This window comes from Pteronotus mesoamericanus, unplaced genomic scaffold (assembly GCF_021234165.1).
Source record: "Pteronotus mesoamericanus isolate MK-2021 breed Mesoamerican mustached bat unplaced genomic scaffold, CSHL_Meso_final contig_105, whole genome shotgun sequence".
In the NCBI taxonomy this organism is placed as follows: domain Eukaryota; kingdom Metazoa; phylum Chordata; class Mammalia; order Chiroptera; family Mormoopidae; genus Pteronotus; species Pteronotus mesoamericanus.
Genome location: NW_026555006.1, coordinates 955,844 through 971,733, shown reverse-complemented (window position 1 = coordinate 971,733; position 15,890 = coordinate 955,844). Strand labels below are relative to the sequence as shown.

General features: G+C 36.5%; 1 protein-coding gene across 1 annotated transcript in view; it reads right to left on the bottom strand.

Moving 5' to 3' along the window:
• Nucleotides 1–11,004: 11,004 nt before the first annotated feature.
• Nucleotides 11,005–15,890, bottom strand: part of LOC129069267 (selection and upkeep of intraepithelial T-cells protein 1-like) — a 59,449-nt gene continuing 54,563 nt past the window's right edge. Inside the window, exons 7-8 of the mRNA XM_054571904.1 lie at nucleotides 13,871–13,975; nucleotides 11,005–11,135 (exon numbers count right to left, since the gene is read on the bottom strand). Of these exons, the coding sequence (XP_054427879.1) occupies nucleotides 11,005–11,135; nucleotides 13,871–13,975 (236 nt within the window). The remainder of the gene's footprint in view (nucleotides 11,136–13,870; nucleotides 13,976–15,890) is intronic.

Sequence of the window (15,890 nt, the reverse complement as noted above, 5' to 3'; positions counted from 1 at the left end):
CAAAAAGCGGCAGAGTTGCTCTCTGCCAGAGATAGGTGGCTGGAGACGCAAAAAGCCCTTTAAAGGGCCAACGCAAAATTTTTATTTACAGCCACTTACCCTGGTCTCTGGCAAAGATGGGGGCAGAGTGGACTAGGTACACCTGAGGAGTGACTGGGGAAGGAGGCTTTGGGGAGAGAACGGAGAGAGTAGCTGGTGGGATCTCAGTGCTGATTCATCCCCCATGCGGCAGCAGCCATCTTGCTCAAGCAGAGACCACTCCCCCTGAGCGTCACCAACATCAGAGGACACAAGAGCCCCGCTCCAAGTGGGATTCCACCCCGTCCTGTGCTATCTAAGCCACCTGCTGAGTACAGAATGGCAGCCACAGACAGTAGATCCCAGACTAAAGGGGGAACAGAGATATCTGGAGACACTTGAGGAGAGACTGGGGATGGAGGCTTTGGGGAGAGAACTGAGAGAGTAGCTGGCGGGATCCCAGTGCAGACTCCTCCCCCATATGCCTGCAGCAAGAGAGGGCCCAATAACCCCACCCCCAGGAGGGACCCGCCTTGCCCTGAGCTATCTAAGGTGGCCTGCTGAGTGCAGAATGACTGGATTAACAGCTGAAGGAGACAGCCACAGACAGTAGATTCCTGGAAGTCTCGAACAGACTGCCTAAGGTCAGACAGGGATGACATCTGACTTTGTCAGAGGCAGATCCAGAAAGTAAGAACAGTGGTCTCCTACCATAGAAGTTCACACCACAAAGTCAGGAAATCAAGACAGACCAACTTAAGAAGCAGAAGCAAAAGAGAAGAGTCTCACAAATAATGGAAAGACAAAGAAATACCCCCCGCTCAAAGGGAAAGGAGGAATCTCCAGAAAAAGAACTAAATGAAATAGAGACAAGCAAACTCAGATATTGAGTTCCAAACAACAATTCTAAGGAAGCTCAATGAGCTCAGTGAGCTCAGAGAGAATTAAAAACAACTACAGGGAAGCTACAAGGAACTTACAGCAACCTATATCAGCATGAAAAAGGACATAGAAACTATCAATAAGAGACAAGAGGAAATGAAGAATATAATTTTTGAATTGAATAACACAGTAGAAGGAATCAAAAGCAGGCTAGATGAAGCTAAGGACTGAATCAGTGAGCTGGAGGACAAGGCAGAAAAAAGCTCCCAGAAAGAGCAAGAAAATGAAAAAAGACTCAAAAAGAATGAAGAGGCATTTAGGAAAATGCAGGACAACCTGAAATGTAATAATATCCATATAATAGGGATATCAGAAGGAGAAGAGGAGGAGCAAGGGATAAGAACCTGTTTGAAAAAGTGATGATGGAAAACTTCCCTAATTGGAGGAGAGAAAAAGTCACACAAGTCCAGGAAGCACAGAGGATCCCATTCAAGAGGAACCCAATGAGGCCCAGTCCAAGACACATCTTAATTAAAATGACAAATATCAAAGACAAACAGAGAATCCTAAAGGCAGCAAGGGAGAAAGAGGTAGTAACATATAAGGGAGCCCCAATACAGCTAGAAGCTGACTTCTCAACAGAAACACTGCAAGCCAGAAGGGAATGACAAGAAATATTCCAAGTCATGAAAAGCAAAGGCCTGCAACCAAGACTGCTCTACCCAGGAAGGCTCTCAATTAAAATGGAAGGCGAAATAAGGAGTTTCCCAGACAAACGACGGCTAAAAGAATATACCTCCACCAAACCAGCACTACAAAATATGCTAAAGAGACTGCTTTAAAAAAATGAAGAAAAAGAGTCTATGAATACCCAGTTCCTTTCAAAGTTGCCAATACCTGATATTACCAATATTTTTTTAATACACATTAATCTGATTGTGACAATGATGTGTTATTTTAATTATTCCTTTATTATTTGTTGAAACTAAACATGTTTTTGTATATTTCTTGTCTATTTCTATTATTTTTTAAAAGTTTTAAATGACTTTGGTATTCTTTATCCATTTTTTGATTAAATGTTTGTAGAATATTTTCCCTAAAAAAACCTAGTAACCTTTTTTCAGTTATGTTGCAAATACTTTTCTATTCTATTACTTGTCTTTTAACTTTTTTCATATGTATATTACTGTATAGTCTTGGTTTAATATAGTCATATTGTCAATACTTTATTTTATAGCTTCTGGGTTTGAATATCATTTACTTCAGGGTAAGAAAAATATTATTTAGTATTTTCTCCTAAAACTCCTTAGATTTTACATACTGATTTTTAACTCACCTGAATATTTTTTGTACAATGTGTGAAATAGGGCTCTATATTTGTTTTATTTCAAGTTATAGTGGTCCATGTGCCTTATTTGTTGAATAAGCCTTATCTTACCCATTGATTTGAAATATCAACTTAATCATATATTACATTGTTAGACAGATATATACATTTGTCTCTGTATTGCTCATTATATTTCATTGATCTCCTTGATTATTTCTGTGCTGGTGTCATGTTGGTTTAATTGCTGAGACTTTATAATGGTTTTAAATTTTTTAATATTTTATAATTAACTTTGACATTAAAAAAATAAATAAAATCAATCTGCATTTAAGAATGAAAGAAAAAAAGAGAGAGAGAGATGGAACTCCTACTTTTTGCGACAACATGGATGGAATTGGAGAATATTAAGCTAAGTGAAATAAGCCAGTTGATGAAAGACAAATATCATGTGATCGCACCTATAAGTGGACTCTATCCAACAAAATAAACTAACGAAGAAATTAAACCACAGGCATGGAAACATGGAGCAGAATGAAAGTGACCAGAAGGGATGGGGAAAGAAGACAATGGTGGAAAAAAGGGGAAGGGACTAGACAAAGAACATGTGTGAATGACCCATGGACATGAATAACAGAGTGGGAATTGACTGTGGGATTGGGGGGCAGGGTGGGATTGGTGGAGGGGGGTAAAGGGGCAAAAATTGAGACAACTGTAATAAAATAAACATGATTTATAAATTTAAAAAAATAAATAAGTAAATTTTTTTAAAAAAGAAACTTATACCAAAACTTTCTAAATTTAAGTGCAAAATATATATACACTAACAATGCACTATTAAACCTATAAAGGAAATACTTAAAGAAATGCAAGTAAAAATATACAATTCTAGAAACACTAAGATTTTAATGTGCCTCTGGGCTTCAGAAATTAGCAGATTAAATAATAGTACCTGCTTCATAAGTTCCTAATGATAATGAACTGATTTAATATTTGTGTAGCACTTTTCTCAGGATATGGCAGTAAAGAAATTTTATTTATAAAATAATATGTGAAAAGATTCGTAAAAATCACCATTCAGGGTAATGAAATCCAATACAATGAGTCTTCATCTTATCTCAATCAGACTAGCTACATTTAAAAGCATCGAGTTGTGATGATTATTTGTGGAAATGGGAAATCATATATTTCAGCCTTGAAAATAAATTATTAAAAACAATTGGTATAGAAAATTGTCAATAAGTAATAAAAATTAGTATAGCACAAAAACGAATTAAATTTTTACATTTCCACTTAGACTAGGTATTTGTTGTGGTCCTGAATGAAATTATAAAGAGAAAGAGCAAGAGAGAAAACATTTATTTTTCAAGGTGGAAATAAAATTCAGCAAATAAATGCATTTTCTTTCAATAACTTGAATGTCTCTGAAGCAGATGCCATAGTCCAATCAGGCTGCTATAACAAAATGCCATAGACTGGGTGGCTTATAAACCACAGAAGTTTGTTGCCCCCCAGTTCTGGAGGCTGGGAAGTTCAAGATCAAGCCTCCAACAGTTTAAGTATTTGCTGAGGGCCTACTTCCTAGTTCATAGACAGTTGTCTTTTCACTGCGTCTTCACTTGACAGAATCCCTGAGGGAGCTCTCCAGAGCCTCTTTTATTAAGCAAATGATCCCATTCAAGAAGGCTCCACGCTCATGACCTATTCACATCTTAAAACCCCACCTCCAAATACTGCTACAGTGGGAACCAGGTTTCAACAGATGAATTTTGGTGGGGGGGAGGGGTGGGGGTTAAAGGGACACAAACATTCAGTTCATGGCAACAATGTTGAGTACACAGTTAAAAATTAGAAAGATTTATATCAAAACAGGGAATGTTGAAACACAAGTACATCCTAGAAATTGAGTAACTTAGGTTTAGTAATAGTGATATAAATTTGAAATACAATGAGATATTAAATATATACTTATAAATACACACACACACACAATACCTACAAAAACAATCTGAACATTGCATCTGGTTAAATACAGTGGGAATCTGTGGTCATTTTAGCCAAGGGATGCTCCCAGCTCCTGCATGGTAGATATCAAGGAGACAGGCTTTCTGAAAAACTAGAAATCTTAAAGCAGAAATGCTAGTTTACAGAAATCCAAGCATTAAGTGAGCTCTTCACACAAGGGTAAAGGTATACTCTTGTTTTTAATTTGATTCAATAACCAGGTCTTGGTATTTGTAAATTTCTTAAACAAGTAAAATCATTTTTCTCATAATGTGATATAATCATTTTTATTAAACCTACATTTTTAAAGGACATTGTCACCTAAACAAAATCCTAATATGAACTTATTTCCTTCAAAGTGTTAAATAGGTTATTTGTTTTGTACCTTTTGTATTGTATTTTATGTTGAAAAGTCAGTGATCTGTTTTATTATTGCATCTGTGAAAACAATGATGTGTCTTTATTAGATTGCTTTAAATACTTTTGCTTCAATTTGGTTCTCATAATCTGTTTATGAAGTGTTTGATACAGTTTAATTTACATTTATCCTATTTGAGTTTCACATTCCTTTTGGGATACATGAATTTAAAAATTAAATTCCAACCATTATTTCTTCAAATATTATTTCTTCACTTTACTTCATTATGCTCTTTTTCTTTTGGGTGTTTAGTTACATGTATGTTAGATCTTTTCAGTGTGTCTCTTATCTCTCTATACTTTTTTCTTTATATCTATTCTTTCTTCTTTCTGATCTTCAGTTTGGATATTTATAATTATAGAGCCTCCCAGTTCATAAATCCTGTGTTCTCCCTGCCTTATATGCTGCTAAACTTTTTTAATGAGTTTTTTATATAAGAAATTTTATTTTCTCCTAGAAATGTAACAGGGTATAGCCAAGGGCCCTCAAAGGGGATTTGTAATGGGGCCCAGAAATTGGGGTGTCCAAGAAAAATATAGGATATTCTCACCCCACCACGAAGGCAGGCTGCCATGGGGGACGGGAGACATGGAGCAGGGCCACTGAGAGTGATTTTGTATGTCCATAACAAGGGAAAGCTTCATACTTCACATCCAAAGGCGGTTATTTTGCATATCAACAAGGCTAACTAGGAAGGTTTGCAGAACTTAAATTCAGGGTGTAGCTGGGAAAGGCAGCAGCTGCTGAAGAAGTTGGAGATGCGGTTGCGGGGGAGGATTCGCGCCAGGGATTAAACCCAAGCACAGAAGCCATACTAGAGGCTTTTGACCACACAGTTTTGGAAGCAGAGTGGGGACTCCCTTGACCAGGTGGCTTAGGAAGCAGGAAAGCAAGATGTAACAGCCATGCAGACGGCTCCCCGCTGGTTACAGCATGTGAGCATGAAAGCTCAGAGATTGTTTGCTCCATGCTGTGAGGGAACAATACGGAGACCATGTGGGAGGGAAAGGGGAGAAAGGACTCTTGCTAGTGGGCCATGAGAAGGTGCCACGTGGTTCTGAATTAAGAACTGGAGATCGCAGCATCACAATGGATGGTGCTGGGAACAGCAAGCTGAGCTCTGGACTTCTTTTCTTCTGAAGGACGGTACCCCTGACGGGCAAAGGGGGGAAGGCAGGACTGTGTATACTGGTGGGTGTTTTAAGTGATGAGTGTTTTAAAGAGATTTTGAGATTTAAGGGTAACATTTAGCCTTTAATCAAACCCTGTATAACTTCTGAATAAATAGTTCCTTTCCTTTTCACCAAATTCTGCCATCAAAAGCCATAATTTTTAAGGGCGATGGGCCAACGAACCTAGAACAGGGGGACCCAGGGGAAAAGGAGGTGTTGTTCTGGTAATAGTATCTGAGGCTCCCCCCACAACAGGTCCATGTTCGGTAACAGAAATCCCAAGTATTTTTCTTAGATTCCACTTCTATGGTAATGCTATGTAACTCTTCCTCTACATGGACAATCAATTATAGTTATTTTAAACTTGTCGGCTAATTTTACTGTCTCAGTCAACTGTGGGACTGTTAGGTCTCTTGTTATTGTCTATTTTTTCTCCTAGTTTATACTCAGATGATTTTGTCCTTTCTCAGATATGAAAATTTTGATTTAAGAACATTGTGGTAGGTTTATATTGATTCCATTTGTCTAGACTGAACTATACTTTCCAGAATGCCCTTTCTTTTATGTTTCCAGATTCAGTGGCTCACAAGGGATATGTGCAGATAGGCCTACAATTGCTTTACTTCCCCATGAATTCTCCTTCAACTTCTCTGACTCCTAAGCCCAATGAGTGTTAACTCTGTGATGAAGGGCCCTGGATTCTCCAATATAGTGTCCTCAACAAGGTCAGAAGCAATAACCCTGAAGTAGTCAGAAGCAATAAAAATAGATATGGATTTTACTCCATCTTTGTGAGGTTCTAGATCATCCAGGAGGGTTCTAACCTATATGTATCTCTGCTAATGAGGCCCGTTTTACTCCCTCTTCCAGTATTCGCAAGGGACTACAGGCTGTTATTTGCAAGGTAACCACTGAGCTGAGAAACAGAATATAAGAGGTTAAGTTAAAATGCTGAAAAGCTTACTATTCTTACCTAAATTCAGCTCTTTTTTCTAATCATTGTTTTCCTGGTTGTTGTAAAGCTTTTGGTTAATTTCCAGAGTTCTGGAAAAAGTTGATTTCTGACATTTTTTTCCAGTTCATTTATTGTTTTGTAGAAGAAATGTAAGAGTTGGCTTGGAGTACCATAACCAAGTACCATAGACTAGGTATAGCTTAAACAACAGACATTTATTTTCTCATAGTCTGGAAGCCAGAAGTCCAAGATCAAGGTGACACATGGTCAATTTGTGTTGAGGCCTCTTTCCCTGGCTTGTAGGTAACCATTTCACTGTGAGCTTTCATGATCTCTTCTTTGTGCACAAAGAGAGAGAAAGAGAGAAAGTTCTCTTATCTCTTCTCATACTAAGATTAATCCTATCAAATTATGCTGAACAGCACTTAAAACCCCACAACTCATTTATCTCTGTAACTCAGTGTACTGCACACCAGGTGTTCCTAGTTCTGATCCAACCACACAGATCTCAAAGAGGACCTTTTCAAGTTAACAAGAACTTATGAGAGAAACCACTTAAAAACAAGTCATTCTTCTAAAAATTCTATTTCTTAGCTTTATTTAGTGTCTCTCTGATTTATTTATTCTTATTTTCTAAGCCCAAAATGTTGACTGTCTTAAAAGTCTAATTTTAAACTCCACATTCTCCAAAAATTTTTCTTTGCTGTATTAGGCCCATATCAAACTTTTCTTCCTCTGACATTTTGGATTAATGTATATCAGTTCACTCCCTTAAAATCTCATGTAGACACTTACACATTGCCTTGGATCATTTTGTACTGAGTTAGACAAGTGCATGATGTCTAAATGTGTTGCTTTCCCCTATAGTTTATACTAATTTATATATAGTTGTCATCAAAGAAATATAAATTAAGTCCTTAGTATGATAGCACTGCACACCAACCAGAATGGCTAAAACTTAAAACACTGACATCTATTATTATTATGTAGAAACAATTATGTTTTCTGTAAAATTACTAGTATTAATGTAGTTATACAGTTATTATTTTCCAGGTATTTATTTTTCCATCCCTTTACACTGAAACTGCTTTCCAATAGAATAGAATAGATAAATAATAGATAGATAGAAAGAAAAAAATTATTATAAAAAATGGCTCAGGTGGTTTTGGAAAACAAGAAATCCCACGATCTGCCATTTTCAAGCTAGAGAACCAAGAAGGCAGGTGGTATAATTCAGTGCAAGTCAGAAGGCCTGAAGACAAGGGGAGCCAACGGTGTAACTCCCAGTTTAAGGATAATGGCCTGAGACTCATGAGCTCTAAGGTCCAAGGACAGAAGAAAATGGACATCCCAATCCAAAAAGAAAAAAGAATTTTCTCTTTCTCCACCTTTTTTTATTTGGGCCCTCAGTGGATTAGAAATGCCTGCCCACATTTGTGAGAACCTTCTGCTTTACTCAGTCTACTGATTCAAATGCTAATTTCTTCCAGGGACACACTCAGACACACCCAGAAATAATGGCTTACTAGTTATCTGAGCATCCTTCAGCCAAGTCAAGTTGATGCATAAAACTAACCATCACAGCATATGTCATGAAAAGTCAAACATCCTCTGTTTTGTAATTTCATCCAATTTGAGTCTCAGTTTGAAAATAAGCAATTGTAGTCCATTTATAAATCTGATTATGGTACATTGGGATTATTTCAGGAAAATATTTAGATCTTATGGTACATTTATCCATTTCTTAGCTTATCACTTTTCCTACATATACATATTCCCCTTGCTTATGATCTTAATTATGGTGAAATTACATTCGGCCTAGGTAATTTCTCACGTAAATTTTCAAGGAAGTTGCATATGCAATAAATATACTCAAAGGCTGGAAACTATGAATACTTTTATTTTGCTTTTACATATTGGTAATCATTTGGCTCTGCACATATCCAGATTCTTGGTCCAAAGCGCCTTTTCCTCAAGGTTTTATATCATTGGTTCTGTTGTCCTCAAGCGTCCTGTGTTTCAGATGAGTAAGTAGAGATCCATAATTAGCGATAATCTGTTAAGAAAGCAAGGAGTGCTCTCTTTGGAGGTATAAGGATTCAAGTCTAATTAAAGCTGAGACATGGTGGGATTGTACAGCAGAAGGCATGATGGTGCTCACTGACCAAGCTCAAAATTGACATTTTCTAGACAAAACAAAATTGAGGAAAGAAAAAAATACCTTTGATATTAATGTTTTGTAGACTTGAGTTCAAGAGCAGAAACAAGCATCAGCAATCATTTTTGTGTAAATTACATGTGTCATTTAAGGAGCTTTGGGTGGACGAAGAGATATCTGTAGAGAAGTAAAGATAATGGCTTAAATATCAGGCAAGACAAAACATTTCAGAACTGCCTGCCATAAGCTTGGGGTGTGCCATGTAGAAAAGGGACTGGAGTCTGTCCCGAGACAGAAATAGTTCAAATCCGCACTGGGATAGTTAGAATACATTTGTTCAGTAAGTTAAATGATATGGTTTGGAAGTAGAATGTTCACCACGTATCGCAGGTATGATTCATTTCTTGGGCAATCACAGTCCAAGAAAAGGAAGCCTGTGCAATTGCTTGACTTAGAAACAAGCTCAGACAAGACACTTACTTTGGCCCCTCTCAAAAAAGAAAATTCCTGATTCAACGGCTTAAGGCATTAGTGGATATTTGGACACCACCAAATTATTACCAATTTGGAATTTATCTGATTCTTTTTCAGACAGAAGGGAAATCCGTGTCTAATAGAATGAACCTGTATTGGAATGAGTACACTCCTTCTCTGGATGTTAATGCAGTTATTTTGCTCTTTTCCATTGGCATGCAACTCTTAAATGGAAATTGCTCATTGTTTGGATGGTATGCTATGTCTTCATGTACTTGTGCCTTTGTTATCATCTCTGGCAGGAAGCAGAGCCTAAGTATAAACCTCTCTTGGGGCAAATACACATTTGTCTGACTTTTCATGCCCTTGTTCTGATTTTCTTTCTGATAGCTTGCCCTCTTTGGATGATTCTTTCACAATGAGAGTGGTACTGTCCACAGGGTAAGTCTTTGTTGAACTTATTGATGTAAGTTATTTGGTGCCATTTTAGTTTATGGTCTGAGGCTTAAATTTAAATAGCAGCAGGACCAATCTCCACTTATTGATGTTAACTTTTTTTGGAGAAAGTTTTTAATACTAAGGAGTGGTAATTTCCTTAGGCATATCTATATTCATCATGTCCCTTGGGACTATTGTTGGTGTTATAAGTGGATAGTAAATAACAACACGCAAGAATTCATATTCTGTAACTCTGCCCAAATGTCTTCACCTTTTTTTGTTCCAAATATCTAGAATGGAAATAAATCCTTACAAAAAAGACTAAAATTTAGGTATCTATGACCCATGTGGTAGGAAAAATCTCTGGAATTAAATATAAAACTTCAAGCAAAATGATTTAAGTTTCATTAAGTGGAATTTTTCTTGAATTTTTACTCACAGGCCTAGAGGGGCAGAGTATGAAGCTTAGATGTGGTCTCCATTCTTTCTCACTTTATAACTCCCCATGCCCTTAAATGGACTACATTGACTTAGTCCCAGGCAAGTACAATGATTGATTATTAATTAAGGTTTGGAGTCACAGCATTTAGAAAGGTATGAAATAAGTCTGCCTTTGTTGCTCTAGCTCTTAGGCTATGGCTCCTGCTCTTTTTGCTCATATTGATTCTTGCATGAAAATTGCTCACGATATACATGGTATGGTATCCCACCTTGTATTTATATCTTCATTACCATATTTTAAGTTTTACTTGAAGGAAAAGTTCCATTAAAATATCAAAGAGAACTTTCTTTGTGAATCTGCAGCAAACTTTCAACAATTAACTGGTCAACAGCTGGGCATGGTTGGGCTGAGGTCTTTATCTCGTGCCATTGAGTCTTTAATGTAAATGGTAAAGCTTCTACTCCCACTTTGGGTTCTTTTATCAGCAAAGAAGGATTTGGGAATTTAGTGGAATGAGCACAGAGCAAGGCATGAGGTAAATCCTAAAAAGTCCCTGTTCTGCTTGCTGATGTAGAAAAAAATGTGGGTAACCCAAGATGCCATTTTTTCTAGATCTTATTCGACCCTATAATAGAAATTTGAGAGTAGAGGATAAAGACACAAGGGATTTAGGGGGAGGTTTGGATGATAGCATCATTAGAATTCTCAACCTTGCCGCCTCACTTACCTTTCAGGGTATAAAATAGGTAAAAAATGAGTATGGTGAAAAACGTTATCAGTGTGCTCACGACTACAGATATATCACACATCCAAGTATTATATAACGGGGCCAGACCTTCCAAAACAGAGCCTGGAAAAGAGAGAAAAGCTTTAAAATATATATATATACACACACACATAAATATATAATTACATAATTATAAATATTAAAATATATAATTTATATACATAAAATATATATTTTTACTTATCATGCCTTTTTAGTCTTTATTTTTATTGTTTACACTATTACAGATGTCCCAGTTTTCCCCCCTTTGCCCACTTCCCACCTGCCCTCACTCCACACAAAATGCACAAATAAAGGAGACATATCCCACTTAACAAGGGAGAGAGGGAGCATTGATTAAGGAAAACCTGCCTCCTAGCCCTCATTGACTTGTTTTGTTTTTTCTGGGCCTACTTTGGGAAAGCAACTCCAGGTCTGTGACTGGATAAGACTTGTTAGTTTAAATGAGCTAGAGGGTACATGGAATTGGAGCTGAGCCATGAGTGCAAACTGTGAGGCATCTACTTGTGTATCCACAAGGCAACTGAGAGGACCCTCTCATTTGCTCCCATGCCCTTGGTTAGGAGCTATAGAGGCAAAAATGTTCCAGCAGTGTCATAGAAAAAAAAGAAATTTGGCCTCTGAGCATCTGGATAAAACAGAATTGTTTGTAATTATACCTCAGGGGTAGAGGACAAAATTTGAATATGTAATGTGCACTGGATATGATCATGACATTGAAGGAGCTCAAATTCAATCCATTTAAGTAACAAATGGACAAAGTAAGATAAAGAAACCGTGATTACTAAATTCAAATCTTTAAAATGCTGTCATTGTGATGAGACTCTAGAAGGACCAATATAGAATTTAGAGACAGTAGTTTTCATTTCATTAATGCAAAACATTGTCACTAAAATGTAAGCTCCAGAAGGTCATGATCTTTTGATTTTTTTGTTCATTGTTGAATCCCTAGTATTTAGAGATGGGCCTGGCACACGGTAACCCCTTATTAAATATCTGTTAAAAGAATTAGAGCTACAAAGACATTAAGCAGAAATCAGAAACAGTTGACAAACAATTTTAGATATTTCATTTATGAGACAGAATCTTATAAAACACTTATACATTTTCAAAAATTGAAAGAGACAAGCTAGAAAATATCTGTAAGACAGAAAATAATTTTTTAAAAAGTAACATGAAACATACAGCACATTTGAAAAAGTCTGACATACAAGAAAGAAAAAACCTTTTATAATTGTAAACGTATGGATAAGTATAAATGAATAATGCTATATAAAACAATAGTTATAATAACCTCCTATGAGGTTTACATAACATAGAATTAAAATCTCCAATGATCATAGTATGTAACTCAATGGAACTAAACATTATTAAGGTATTTCAAGGTACTTTTTAAAGTATTTTCTGAGATTATTTAAGGTATTAATTTACTTTACCCTTAATAAGTTATGCTTATACTTTAATGTTCCTCTTATGAAAAGCACATAATTAGATTTTAATTTTTCATCTATTCTGTCTGAAAGTAATTGTATTTAAAGATTCACTAGATCATTTATCCCCTTTGCTTATTGATATTTCAAATCTCCAGCATTATTTTGTGCTTATTTAACCTTTACATTCTATCTATATATTTCTACTCTTCTTTAATTTTCATTTTATTGAGTATTTTTAATACTTTCATTTTCATTTTTCTTTTTGTAATTTTAATCATCTCATCTATTGTCATAATTGAGTTCATTATGTTGTTTATAAGCTACCCCACCTATGGCTTTTGTTACAGTACCCTGCATGGACTAAGACACCCACTTTGCTATACTTTTCCTGTGTCTGTTCTGTGTCCAGGGCCAGATAATGTATCCAGGACAGCATGAAAAGAAATGGCCATCTGGGGTTTCCTAAGAACGTAAGAGGAGAAGACTATTCTCATAGATTTACCGAGCTGTTTACCACTTCTCTTACTCTACCTTAACTCCTAATGGCCACACTTCCCTCTGGTATTATTTTCCTCTGCCTGCAGAATTTCCTTTAGCAATGCTTCTCAGAAGCTCAAAAATAACTTGAAGTTCAAATAACTTGAGGTTCAAATATATGTAATGGGCTTTGTTTGGGGCCAATTTAGAAATACACATAGATTTGAAAAAGCCCCAGGAAATAATAAAGTGGTCCTTTTGCTTACTTAGTCATTGTCCTATATAAATACTTCACAGTGGCTGCAAATAAATGAAAGGTATTGCTAAATTTTCAGATACTATCATACTAAGGTTCATGATATAGTATAATCATACTTATAAATAACATCTAAATATATGGTCAAGAGGGTAAAATGATAGCTTTCAATAGCATTGAAACTGAATAGAAAATAAAATAAGTAAATTAGGCTTTTGGAGTTTTTCATTAATTTTTTAAAGAAGATCTATAACTCAAAAATGTTTTTGAATCATGGCTTTAGAGGCAACCTATCAGTTAGTGACATCAGTAATTGTGTTTTGTAAATGAGCGGCTGGACTTGATAATTTTGAATGAAATATCCCAGACTGAAGAAATATATATTTTCCCTTGGTGCACAAGCAACTATCACCACAAGTACTGATGGCAGAAATACAGACATCAGTACAGCCTAAAACTCTGGGCTTCAAACAGTTCAGAAAAAGAATATGAAGACTCTGAGATGTCACCTAAACCCAGACTTCTGTTTCTGCTATGAAGATTTCTCAGATTTCTTTAAATACCTCCTAGTAAAGAGGGCACCAACCAGAGAAGAGATGACCTGAAAAACCCATTTTTCTAGTTCCACTTACCTCTATTCCATAATTTCCAGTAGATAGGAAAAATGCTAGCATGTGTGAGGAATGGTAACCACTCAAATAAAATTTCAAAAAGAACGGGACATTTATCTTGTACAACTGAAAAAGATCAAAGAGAAAGAGGACTTTAGGGATATATTGGAATAACAATGAAGGTGCTAGATACAGAGAACTTTTTTTTAGAGTCTCAGAGCTATTCAACCTATGTCTGAATTCAGGCACAAAAGGCAGGTTTGTAGGTGAACATAAAGCCAGCAATCAGGGCTCACAGTCATTAGGCTGAGGATAGAGCAGGGTCAGGGAGAATGATCCCTTCTTACTACTTCTCCCCATATTGTGCAGCATGTAATCAGCCTGGACATAAGATCTGGAAAAAGTAGGGCTCTGGTCACTATTATTTGTGAATATTTAAGAGTCTAAATTTTATAGGACCAATAAAGTGGTAGTTTTTGGAAACTCTGAGGTAGCTAAGAGAACCAAAGTGCCTTTGAAGCCAAGAATTTTAAGTCCTTAAATTATAACACAAGGCTCTTCTCTATCGCATTCCTGCTATTCAATCTCTGCTTGAATACTTATTTTTATTTATAAGTATTTATAAATAAGTATTTATTATATGTAATTAATACTTATTTTCATACTACAGTGTGAAAAAGATCACTTCAAGGCTGACAACTCTTCTTACTAAACCACAATTTCTTATGTTAAGCTAGATTAAAGAAAAGATTCATTTACTGATTCATTACATTCCTAGAGGAAAATGACAAGATTGTTGGATAATTCTGGGACATATAATGCAAGGAAAATAACTAAGAATACTTGGCTTAGATGGAGAAGATGCAGAAAGGAACATGGTTTTTGTTTCTGTTTTGTTTTTGTTCTTTTTTTATTTTTTAAATTATAGTCAACATACCACATTTTAATAGTTAAGTGCATAACACAGTGATTAGACATTTACATACCTTACAAAGTGATTACCACAGTAAGTCTAGTACCCATCTGGTGCCATACATAGTTATTACAATATTATTGACTATATTCCCTATGCTGTACTTTACATCCCATGACTATTTTACAATGGGCAGTTTGTACTTCCTAATTCCCTTCACCTTTTCTACCCAACTCTCCACCTCCTCCCATCTGGCAACCATCAGTTTGTTTTCTGTATCTATGAGTTTGTTTCTGTTTTGTTCTTTGTTCATTTTTTTTGTTTTTAGATTCTACATGGATGGATCTAGAGTAGTATGCTAAGTAAAATAAGTCAGAGATTCCAGTAAAGATGGCAATGTAGGTAAATGCAGTATTCAAATCCTCCCACAAACACATCAAAATTACAACTAAATTACAGAACAACCATCATTAAAACCACCTGAAATCTAGCTGAACAGAAATCCTACAACTAAGGGTATAAAGAAGAAGCCACATAAAGACTGGTAGGAGGGCAGAGGCACAGAAGTGGCTGGTCCCATACCCACATGTGGTGGATAAAAATTGAGAGGAATATCTTAGCTGCACAGGTACCCTGTGAGGAGCAAGGGGTCCCAGTCCCACTCCAGTCCACCCAGTATGGGGTTCCAGTGCCAGGAAGAGAAGAAGTCCCCATAACTTCTGGCTGTAAAAACCAGTGGGTATTGATGCTGAGTGAGAAGGAGGGCTTGTGGAGTCCCAGGCATTCCTCATAAAGGGCCCACATACAAGGTTTACTCAGACTGACTCACTTGACTCACTTTGAGTTCCAGTGCTGGGGCACCAGGGACATACACAAAGAACCTGAATTGTATTGAATTGTGGTGAGAGCTGGAAGGGCAGCTTTTTCCCAGACAGAAGTGCTGGCACAGGCCTTTGTTCCTTTCCTGGGACTTCCTTTCACAGATCAGGCAGGTGGGCACAATATCTGAATCCCCATCAACCTGGCTCACAATGTTTTCCCACACTTGTGATTACTTGAAACTCTGCCTCATCCCAGTGGCTTTTCCATACAAATGGCTTATTTTGGCTCATACTTCAGACTTTCCTA